The sequence below is a fragment of the Daphnia pulicaria genome, chromosome 1, assembly GCF_021234035.1.
Source record: "Daphnia pulicaria isolate SC F1-1A chromosome 1, SC_F0-13Bv2, whole genome shotgun sequence".
In the NCBI taxonomy this organism is placed as follows: domain Eukaryota; kingdom Metazoa; phylum Arthropoda; class Branchiopoda; order Diplostraca; family Daphniidae; genus Daphnia; species Daphnia pulicaria.
In genome coordinates, this window is record NC_060913.1 from 37,839,133 (window position 1) to 37,851,333 (window position 12,201).

Here is a 12,201-nt window from a genome sequence, read left to right on the forward strand (position 1 = left end):
TGAGGCAACACTGTTGACGAATAACATTTCTAAAAAAAAACCTTAACAGGTAAACTAGCGTCAAACTTTATTTTCATCACTTTGTTTTGACGGTTAATCTAAATCAATACGAGACAAGGGCAAAGTTCCACAATGTAGTTTAGAATCACGCATTTTTGCAAGCGCTTGCGAAAAATTTTCCATTGTGATTTCTTCGGCCATTGTTGTGTCATCTGTCGATTTCGTGCTTTTCAAACTGTCGCGCATTCCATAGACAGCAGCAGTTCTGCATAGCTCTCTAAGATCGGATCCTGAAAATCCTTCCGTAAGCCTAGCCAGGGTTTCCAAATCAACATCTATGAATAATTGATATTTAGTACTTGGTTACATTTTTTCCCCAAACATTTTGATAAGACCTGATGCCACACGTTCATCCTTTAAGATCGTGAGCACAACTTGCCGGCGTTGTTCCATACCCTTAAATTGCAATGAAGAAAGAGTTTCATTATTTGTTTCTGCTTATTTAAGTTGATTTAAGAAACTACTAACTGGAAGTCCGATGTAGAAAGATGATGGCATTCGACGCAAAATTGCTTTATCCACGTCCTGAGGTCGGTTGGTTGCGCCCAGCACAACTATCCTCGATGGCAAATAAAAAATGACAATCTTTTGTTATTGTTTAATTTAAACGTCCTACTAACCTACGCTACTTTTTGAACTGTCTGTTGCTAGGCCATCCTGTACATTAATAAGAAAACCGATTACGTTTTTTCAGTGCCATTACGTACACTCGTTTCCACAAGGAAAATTTTCATACCCAATGAGACATGAAAAGAGCCTTCACCATAGCCGTAGCTTCATGATCATGAGTATCCCTTTGGGGTAGTGAGACAATCGAATAGGAGGCTGTAACTTATTTTTACAGCATAATATTTGACTGTAAAATTACCTTGAACGAAGAAGGGAATCAATTTCGTCGATAAATATGATGCAAGGTTGAATTTTCACTGCCAAGGAAAAAACGGCTGTTGCTAATTTCTGACTCTCACCATACCACTTGATAATTAATGAGGTAAATTAATTTAGTAAATGATATTGTGTTTTATGATTCATATCTATCCTATCATAATACTTTGTCAGTTAATGTCGAAGCATCGAGGTTTATGAATCGCATTCCTGCTTCTTTAGCGGTAGCTTTGGCCACCTTTCAATCAAGAACACAAAATTAATTATACACAACCACAAAGAGTTTAAAAGAATAATTAAGTGATTTTTCAAATCTGAGTTATATCCTACCATAGTTTTCCCACAGCCTGGTGGCCCATGCAAGAGTATGCCTGTATTGAAATTTGAATAAACTGTAATATGAAGAAGCATTAAAACCAGTAAGCTAGAACTGTTAACCTTTAGGTGGTTGAAGGAGTTGGCTTGGGAAATGCTTTTTGCTTTTGATTGGCAAAATAAGATTGTCATGAAGTTCCTGTAACACACTGTCTAGCCCAGCAACATCTTTCCAAGATACAGGAATGCTTTCAGGGTCAACCAAATTACTTGCAATTGCAAGTTCATACTCTGTCAGCTATGTAAAATAGAGAATGTTGAGAAAAATGAAATGAAAATATTCAACATTGAACCATTATAAAAGCACTCAATATAGAATTTACAATTATTGCTTGTTTCAATTTTCTTCACCATTACAAACTAATAGGCTACTAAGTGCTTATAGCCTACAGACGAAGAGCAGGAACTTCCTTGTTAGTTTCCCATCCCAACTATCAAAAAATGAAGTATTTTATAAAATTATCAAATCAACTAGGACAGAATTTTTATTTTGCTGTATCGACATTTCTTAAATGAAGGATGATGGTATAAATGAGTGTACCATAGATTGCAAACTTGAATTTTTGACTCACAATACTATTTACCTGTATATTGGTTTTTATTCTCAATTTAGTCATAAGTGCTTGTGCTTGTTGTTTTGCTTTGTTTTTTTTATCCCTGGTTGGATCTAATTGATCAACCATCCATTTCACAGCAACACACGTAAACGCAGTGGCTAATGCAACCCGTAATAGAAGAGTAAGTTTAGTTTCTTCATTCATATTAACTTCAAATGCATAAAACAATAACTACTAATTATTATCTTTTTATACGACTAGGGGCACTGGCCACGATCTTGATTACAGTAATACAACACAGATTGCAATCAGAACAGAATGTCGAACCGGTCGAACGATATCTTAACAGCAGACGAATTCCGGGAAAAAGGTTGCTACTTGCTATGTAATGAGTAATGCCATCTCTGAAATTCAACAAGAGATGGAGCAGAAAATATTTTTTACAGGGTTGAGTCTATTGCCACGACTTTTCCGTCTGCTTTTCGTTACGCGACGGACCCAACAGTCTATTACCGTGAAATCTATTGCCATGCCGGTCCGACAGACCTGTCAGTGTTAAAACCCCCATCTGGCGACGGCTATTGCCCTATGGAGTAGTTGGACATCCTGCGTTGTGCATTCTCCGCAAATGCGAAAATCTCATTTGTGTCCAACTCGGTCTGTGTCGCCTACAGCGTCTTATGGGAAAACCAACTTCTCCTCGGTTAAAAAATTGTTTTCTTATCTATGACTCTGATTTCCCCCCTTTTCTTCCTAACAGTTAATACTTTATTCATTTCTCTATTACCTAATTTTTATTTTTATCCCCAATTCAATCTGGTTAATTTTTAATTAATTTTTGTTTGTGACTGGTTTTTTTTTCGTCTCCTGTAGCAGACGTTTCTAGACAGAATCGACCACGCTACGAACGAAATTCTTCTGCTACAGGAGACAACAAAAAAACCAGTCACAAACAAAAATTAATTAAAAATTAACCAGATGGAATTGGGGATAGAAATAAAAATTAGGTAATAGAGAAATGAATAAAGTATTCACTGTTAGGAAGAAAAGGGGGGAAATCAAAGTTATAGGTAAGAAAACAACTTTTTTAACGGGAAGAAGTTGGTTTTTCCATAATACGCTGTAGGCGACACAGATCAAGTTGGACACAAATGAGATTTTCGAATTTGCGGAGAATGCGCAACGCAGGATGTCCAACTACTCCATTGGTAGCCTTTCTGAATCCAGAACTAACTTTAATAGGGTTGGGTTTAAAACTTTAAATAAGATGCAGAGGGTAAAAAATTACAAATATTTTTAATTTTTATGATCAAAGCTTTTATTTACGAAAAACATATGTAAAATAGTGAGCTACCTGCGTTATTAGCAAGGTACCTGAAGGAATATTTGCGATTTCTTTTCCATAGCAAAAATATTAAAATAGCATGTATCACCACGATATAATAGCACTCTCGCGCTATCCCAGTCTCTTGGAAGAAACGGCGGGTGTTCAGTAAACGGTCCCAAGATTCCCCGCCAGGTTCGCTAGGTTAGTAGGCCCCTCGCCTCTCGGGGGTATAGCAAAAATAGGGGTTTTTCGTTCTTAATCATATAAAATTATCAATTGATTAGATTTAAGCTTTATTCCATTCCCTGTCCTTAAATACCTAATTGATCTAGATTAGGCAATTTTTTATATGTTTATTTATTGATTGAAATTAGCATTTTTTTGAAATTAGCGCCAAAAAAATCAAATCAAATGTATTTTTTATGACTTATTTTTGTTTATTCTATTTAAAATATTAAATATGAATTTTAAATATTACAAATGAATTTGAAAATTCATTAAAATAGAATAAACAAAAATAAGTAATAAAAATATATTTGATTTGATTTTTTTGGCGTAAAATTTCAAAAAAGGCGAATTTCAATCATTTCACTTTTTAAACAAGAAATCCACCACTCAAGCGCACCAAATCCATGGACCCCCCTTTTTTTCCCATTCCGCTATGGGACTTAAAAAACTGAAATAATTCAGGCATATCCAGTTTTCTACTCCGGATTCACCTGTTTTTGCAGAATTTAAATATTACCTGCCGTTCGGGAGATATTTAATGTAGGTCTTTAATATATGTGATGGCCTTGGACAAGACCAGTCAAGAAAAGACCAACCAAGCACCGGGATGACTCTGGATAAGGCATGCTCTCCACAGTGGTTCGTTCGAGTGGTAGAACAGTCAGGTTCATCGAAGTCGAGGTCTGTAATCGTAGGCCAAGATTAGATAGTTTCTGAAAGTAGATGAGAGACAACAACTACACGGTGCCGAGAATGCACCTTACCATCATGACCAGCGTCTTGAAGTCAGCGCGTTGTTGCTCCGGGAACCAGTGAAGATGGCAGAGGAGTATGAGAGAGTCAGAGTTCACCTGTAAAACAGCAGAATAAGTTGCGCTGCCAAGTAATTGTCGCTGGCAAAGGTTACCAATTTTAAGCATGCTATTTCAGCAATTTCCCAACACTGGGACAAATGAAAATTTTTGCTTTAAATCAGTAAAACGAAAAACAAGTAATTGCACAACACGAAAATTTACTTTAATTACAGGTTCGTTTTCTCGCTACCTCTGGCGAGACTCTAACTCGCAATCCCCGGCTTAGGATGCCGGTGCCTTATCCATTAGGCCACAAAGGCTTATTGATGCTGAATCTCCTATTCAAACAATGACGTTATATTGCAACGCTTTTCCCTAGAAGATATAACCATACAGCGATTACCGTCTGTGGACATCGTCTCACTCTTGAACAGCATTTTTAAAATAATCTTAACTACAAACTCTATTTCCAGATTTCCAGTTCTGTAAGTGGACATAGATTTACTATTGCAATAAGTTGCATTTAACAAGGCGTTAGACTCTCACAATGAGGGATACTCTTTCTCACTCTCTCACTTCATTATTTGTGTATGTTCCACGGTCTATATCCGAATGAACTTCCTTTTGGTTCGCACTTTCCCTATATCCAAGGAACATAGAGAAACACTCTGAAAATTCGTGTTGTCTATGCACATTTATGAATTTTGCTTATAACAATCCCATGGTGAATGATTTAAAACGACATTAACTTGATATATAATGATGAAAAACGACCAATATTAACTAAAATCCAATTAACAGCCGCCCGATAAGGGACTTGAACCCTTGACCTCAGGATTAAAAGTCCCGCGCTCTACCGTCTGAGCTAACCGTGCCCATTAATTAATTTTGAAATAGTTTTCCGTTGCGGTTCATTTAAAATTTTACGATTTAAGCAATATAGATCTTTTACTGACGTAAGTACGGACGTTTTTCTATTCTTCGTAAACAAAATGGGTACACATTCTTTCACCATATAGGAAGAGATTTCAATTCTATCGCCTTAACCACTCAGCCCCAACTGCCAGTAATTTACAGACAATCTAGTGATAATAATTATCAAAAGAAATTCAAAATAATACACTTTAAAAGATATCATGATATTTTAAATAAATGACATGAGATTCCTCATATTTTTATGAACTGGGCGTTTCCAAAGACAAAAAATCTAAAATAAATATTTGTCAATAGATCAAAATTTACATACTCTAATTTTAATTAAAAAGATTTCCTTATTCTTTCTTTGTCCAATAGTGCTTAACTCTGAGCTCCTGAGAACCCTCAGCAGGATTTTCCATTTTTTTTTCTTGTGTTTTTTCTTTATAACATTCATCGTCTTTAAAATTATCTTCTTCGTCACCATTTTCTTCATCATTGCTGTTTTTGTTCGGAGAAAGTATTATCCTGTTTATCGAAGAAGCGTGACAATAAATTTATCAAAGTCCATAAGAAATCTGAATTCTATCCTCTTCTATTTATGGGTGATTGTGGTCAAATTAGAGAAAGCGAGCAAGCAAGTTTAAACATAAACCTATATAATAAACTGAATTTTCTTCTTACGATGGTATAATTTCGTAAGAATGCACAACCCTAAAAAGCCATTTAGTGTTTTAAAGTACATAAATAGATGCAATCATAGTTAGCAGGCAAGTCCAAGAGTAGGTATATTACTCCGTGAATTGGTGCATTCCATGGATTAGAACAGCTTTTTAAATTATTTGCAAATGCTCTTTTATTTCTTTCTGTGACTTCTTTTGAAAAGATCCACGTATTCCATTGCTACACAAACATGACAAATTTAAAATTTGTCAATGGCAAAAAAAGTTCCAATAATGCATACTGACATGTTTGTTGCTGGAGGTGGGACATTCAAAATGCAATTCACATTATCTCTTTTCTCTTTACATTCCAATTTTCTATACTTAAAAAATACTATTGTAGTTTCCAACACATCATTTCACCATAAGTCACACGCCTAAACTATGACAAAAAGGTGAAATCTATATTTTTTACTGAAGAATAAACCACAGGAAAAAAACATTGCTGTTGTAAAACATCTATTAAAAAATTGGTAAAAAACTGAATTCGAAATAAAAATTCCAGGAGAAAATGCCCCAAATATCAGAATTATTCGTGGTGATAGGTTCGAGGTCAAGGCCTTGGTCTGGAAGGTTTAATCTCTTATCCCGAATACTACTTCCTATAACATATTCAATATAACATGCTGAATTTCAAAATACGTGGGCCCTGACCATCCATTACCAGCATGTTTGTCCTTAATTTGTGACCAATTTTCAGATTACCTTCATCCAAATCACCCTTTTCGTGATTCGAGAGGGTTGTAGTCAGCATGGTAGAGAGGGGGAGAGCATGGTCGTGCTGATTAGCTGATCGTTTGAGCGGAAGATTGAGCATTCTATTGAAGTATATGACACTCTCAGAGTCACCAAAAGCTTTATTGTGCACATAGCAAGGTATATGTTTAAGCAAGACAGACATTCGTTTATAAAGCACCTACCTTACAATTTGAGAGAACACACACTGACAGATGTAGACCCATTGAAAGCTTAACCTCAAAGGAAAGGAGCGACTCTAGGAAAATCACCTAGCATACCTACATTCAGTGGAGCTAAACAATATCTCATAGATCTAGCTGGAGGCTAGGTGGGAATCCAGGGAGAAGAAGGGTTTGGATTACAAGTCATCTTTATTGCATTGCATTGTATTGTATTGCAACAATTTATATAGCGCACTATCGCAGAATCTAATTCGATCTAATGACGCTGTTTTAGTTTCCAATTTGAAAGGTGTGATTAAACACATCACCGTATGTTTAACGTCATATCCTTGAAAGCAATCAAGGATCCTGTGTTATGCTGTGCTGCCTTTTTCACGGCGCGACTGCTACAGTTTTATGACGGGTTCAGCTGGGGTTCGAAACCAGAGCCTCATTGCCTTTTTCCCAAAGCGTTGACGCTCTAATCCACTACACCCAGCATCCCCTTTAACACGTTCACAGATCAAACAAAAGTTTGAGCGTGGGAGGTGTGCCGCACAAACGTTGTTCCGCTCGTGGCAAGACTGATCACTTGCTTTAGACCTGGCTGGAATTTGCAAAACACTCCGTCTGTTCTTCGCGGCCAACCTTGCGCTCGAGCGTGAGCAGGAAGGCCACTCTCTTATGACGCCTGTAGAAACGGCTTGACTTTTTGGCCTAGCAGACGCAGATGCGGGGGGTCTAGCCGGAAGCAAAGAAGAGATGGGTGCCAAAACGTTTCTTGTTGATTTGTTGGGCACAGACACTACTAAAGGGGCGCGAACGGAAATTGTGAACGGGGCTAACTAGACAGGGAGAGGGACGTTAAAACGAACGAAGCAAGTGTTCTGCTGCTTATAGTCGCTGCAGGTGCACCACTGGTGTCGCTGCAGGAGCAGTTGCTGCTGGGACTTTTCGCTGTTCATGGCAAATGTTGATCGCACTGCGATTCTGGTGGAATTCCCTTCCATCAATGGTGCTGAAGAAATAGGGATCCGGCTGTACATACATGTCTTCAATACACCAGGGATCCATTTTTACCGATGCAAACACGAAACGTTGTTGAACTATCAAAACTGGATAGCTGTTGGGAACAGCGGAGGACTGATGAAGTAGCATTGTATCCCGTCGACGTTTCAAAAGTTTCCCTACTTCTCAACTGTTGATATCCTGATGCTTGATTGCTGCTGGAACAAACGGCAGACTTCCCCGCAAATTACGAGACTGGAGCAGCACGGATGGAGACGGAAGGCCACCGCAAATGGTAGTGGAGTGAATAGCTTGGACCGCGGCTTGAAGAGAGCGGCCAATCTCAATGGCTTTTACAAATTAATTCTTGGCGGTCTTAACCGCACGCTAAACGAAACTGTTGGACTCGGGGTAAAACGTGCTCTACGTGACATGGGTAAACTGCTGTTGGCGGTAAAACACGCAAAATTCTCTGCCAAACTGCAGTCCAGAATTTCCGTCTGACGGTACTGTTGAGCCGGATTATTGTGCGGTTTCAAAGTTCTGCTTGTTAAGAATATACAAGGTTATTCGAGTCACATGAGGCATCCGTATTAACTAATACAGGGTACAAAGTTCCAATGTGTGGAACATACATAAGTGACACATTATAACAATGAGAAAACTCACCAGAATCGAATAAGCACAATACGGGTGTGTGCAGTTTCCAAATAGTTTATTTGGAACAGAAAAAGAAAATGAGAGTTTTAAATTGACACGAGACTGTAGCGTCGTTACCAGTTGACAGACAGAGAGAGAGGGAAAGGGGGTGCTAAACAGCAACCACAAGTAAGGAACCTTCACTAGAATATAGGCCGGTGGGTAATGGCAGATCCATCTAGCGGTGTGAGTTTGCACCCAAAAACAACACTCCCTCTCAAACACACAATCGGTAATAGGATGGATAGATAAACAAACAAAAATAATAATAATGACAAAGGACAGTGAACTAAAAATTTGTTTGAAGTTTTCTTTTCTTCCCCCTTCTCCTTTTTTTGATTTGTCTTGTAAAGGTGTTGGCACCAAAAGATGTTTCGGACTTCTTCTCGAAATCCTAAAAGAAAAAAAAGGTAAATTATTCTGGGACGCATACAATGCCCATCAAATCTCGCAAGACAGAGAAACGGGGATTCGGAAGTGGCTTGGTTAAAGGGTCTGCCAGCTGATCATCCGTCGAAATGTGCAAGACATCGATATCGCCTGCCTTCTGCCGCTCGCGAACAAAGTAATTCCGGACTTCAATATGCTTGGTCCTCTGATGCAGTATCGGATTTTTGATTAAGTCGATAGTTGATCTGTTGTCGCACATCAAAGGGATTGGGCCGATCCATTTCGGCGAGATTTCTGACATAAGCCGTCCAAGCCAGACGCACTCTTTGCTGGCCTCGCATGTAGCCACAAGCTCCGCTTCCGTCGTAGATAACACCACGCAGGATTGACGGCGACTTTTCCAAGCTACGGGTCCTCCATGTAGAAGAACAAAAAATCCGGATGTCGAACGGCGAGAGACTGGATCACCAGCGTAGTCGGAGTCGGAGAAGCCTTGGAGTCCATCGGTCTTTGGGCCATATCGAATTCCGTGTTGAAGGGTCCCTTTCAAATAGGCAAAAATTCTGAGGGCCGCCAACCAATGCTCTCTTCCCGGGTCTTCACAAAATTGAGAAATCTGCCCGACGGCAAAAGCAATATCTGGTCGTGATGCGATGGAGAGGTACAGGAGACTTCCCACAGCTTCCCTGAACGGTACTTCTTCTGTATGGACTTCATCGCCCTTTTTACTCAGACGATTTCCAGGTTCAGCAGGCAGCTTTCTAGGATTGCAATCAGACATGTGGAAGCGGTGAAGAATCCGTTTGATGTAGTCAGGTTGCGATACGTACAATGTCCTTGCTTGACGATCTCTTGTGATGGAGAGACCAACAAAATGATTAGCTGGGGTACAATGCATGTCAAAATACTTATTCAGATCTTCGATGACGGATTTGACTACATTGGCGTTGTTGCTGCAGACAAGACCATCGTCTACCCAGATGACGACTGCCAGGAATTCCCCTTGAAGATGGCGCAGATAGAGACAAGGATCGGAAATGCTTGGGAGAAGGCCAAATTTCTTAAGGAAAGTGTCGAACGTCTGGTTCCAAACTCGAGAAGCCTGTTTCAGGCCGTAAAGGCATTTGTGCAGGTGACATACAGAATCCTCCTGTCCAGATAAGATGAAGCCTTCCGGCTGTACCAGGTAGATTTCTTCATCCAGTTGGCCATAGAGGAAGGCAGTCTTCACGTCTAGTTGTGACATCTCCAGATCGTTGGCGGCGACAAAAGACAGGATCACTCGAAGGGTGTCGTACTTGACGACGGGTGAGAACGTCTCTTCATAGTCAATTCCATGACGTTGGGAAAAACCTTTTGCCACTAGCCGGGCCTTGTAGCGTGGTGGTGATCCTTTAACACCAGGTTTAATCGTGAATACCCAACGGGATCCAATGGGCGTACGACCAGGAGGTAGCTGTGAGATGGACCAAGTTTTGTTAACCATAAGTGAATTATACTCGTCCTCTATCGCGGCTTTCCATAAATGAGCATTGGGGCAAGCCATGGCGTCAGAGTAGCTGGTGGGCACGTACAGATCTTGAATCTCAGTTGTTGATTGCATAGATTGCCAGTGACGTCTGGGCTCACGAATGCGCAAAGGGTAGGGGGATACCCGCGTTATCCCTGAAGATATTGATGCGCTGTCGTCAATGATGGCTGGATCTGGATCGTATGACGGAACTAGAGTTGGGGCAACCACCCGTGTTGGCACATCTGATGAGGGGGGAGTGTGTGATGTTTCAGGTTGGGTATTTACATCGGATTCCCCTTCAGCCTGAGGCATTACACCTCCTTCTTCGTTGTTGTTAAAGGGCTGGATTTCTCTTGATGGTCTAAATAATACTTCAAAAGGATTAGCTTCTTCATGATTGGTTGGAATATCTGGGACGTCATGGAGTTGTTCATCAAAGATGACGTCTCGGCTTATCTTGATTCTTCTGCTGACTGGATCCCAGAATCTGTAGGCCTTTTGGGTGGGAGAATACCCAACAAAATAACATTTGAGGCTTTTGGAATCCAACTTCCTTCTCTCAGCTTTCGGGATATGGATGTAGGATATGGTCCCAAAGATCCGCAGGTGCGACACGTCCGGTTTCTCATGATGCCACATTTGGAATGGAGTTATAGGTGAAATGCTGTTGCTGACACGGTTCAACGTGTATACTGCATTGGCCACTGCTTCTCCCCAAAGCTCAAGGGGCAGATGTTTTGCATGTAGGAGGCACCGACAGGCTTCGACGACAGTCCGATTGGCCCTTTCAGACACACCATTTTGTTCCGGCGTGTGTGGGGCGGAGGTTTCAAGACGGATTCCTTTGCTGGAGAGCCAACTCTTGAATATGTGGCTGGTGAACTCTCCTCCATTGTCGGACCTAAGAGTGTGGATCAGCCGGCCAGTTTCGCTGCGTAGCATGCCCAAGTACTCCTTGAAGGTATCAGCTACTTCAGATTTCTTCTTCAGAAAGTAGACACAGCGCCATCCGCTGTAGTCGTCGGTGAAGAGTACGAAGAATCGTGATCCACCTGGTGTTACTACATGCATCGGGCCACATACGTCGGAGTGGATCAGCTGGCCGACTTCATTGGCCCTTGACCGACCGACTGGAAAAGGAGATCGCTGCATCTTTCCGCTCACACATCCGAGACATGGTTGTGTTGTTGTAGTGTCGTCAGTGCGGAGATTGAGGCCATTTACCACACCATTCCGGAACATCTTGGAGATTGTCTTGTGGCTGGTGTGTGCCAGACGCTGATGCCAGACTGCTATTGATGGGGGTGATGGTATCGCCAGGCAAGCTGAATCCTTAATTGAGTTGGCAGCAGAAAGTCTTGGGTGAATTGCCAGATGATATAGGCTCTCTCCTATGCGCTCGCCAACCATGATGACAGCTTGACCCTTTTCAAAGGTAACTCGTGTTTCTATAAAATGAACTGATAGGCCAACATTAGTTACTGCTGCGATCGATATCAAGTTTGTGCCTAAACCAGGTACGTATAGGACTTTTTCAATCGTGGCCGTCTGCTCCGCTCCATTGACCGTAACAAAGAAATCGATGTCTCCATAGCCGCATACGTGAAGATTGGATGAGCCAATCCCCTTTACACTCCAGCTGCCGGGTGATATTGCAGTGAATGTGGTAAAGAAAGCTTGCTGGTCGGTCATGTGCTGCGGCGCACCAGAGTCGGCGAACCAATCATCTAAGCAGCGACTGATGAAACACGTAGATGACAGATAGGCATTATCTGTGTTAGGTGCTTTCGTCTTCTCTTTCGTTTCGGGGGAGATATTCGCCATTGCTG

The 12,201-nt window shown here is 40.8% G+C and overlaps 1 protein-coding gene across 1 annotated transcript; it reads right to left on the minus strand.

Annotated features, from left to right (window-relative positions):
• Positions 1 to 42: 42 nt before the first annotated feature.
• Positions 43 to 2,346, minus strand: LOC124312619 (outer mitochondrial transmembrane helix translocase-like). Its single transcript, XM_046777101.1, has 10 exons — positions 1,905 to 2,346; positions 1,384 to 1,558; positions 1,276 to 1,316; positions 1,112 to 1,183; positions 929 to 1,035; positions 797 to 854; positions 681 to 717; positions 529 to 614; positions 396 to 456; positions 43 to 335 (listed from the first exon to the last, which is right to left on the minus strand). Exons 1-10 carry the CDS (start codon positions 2,079 to 2,081, stop codon positions 94 to 96), a joined length of 1,056 nt encoding a protein of 351 aa, XP_046633057.1. The 5' UTR covers positions 2,082 to 2,346; the 3' UTR covers positions 43 to 93.
• Between the last annotated feature and the right edge of the window lie 9,855 nt (positions 2,347 to 12,201).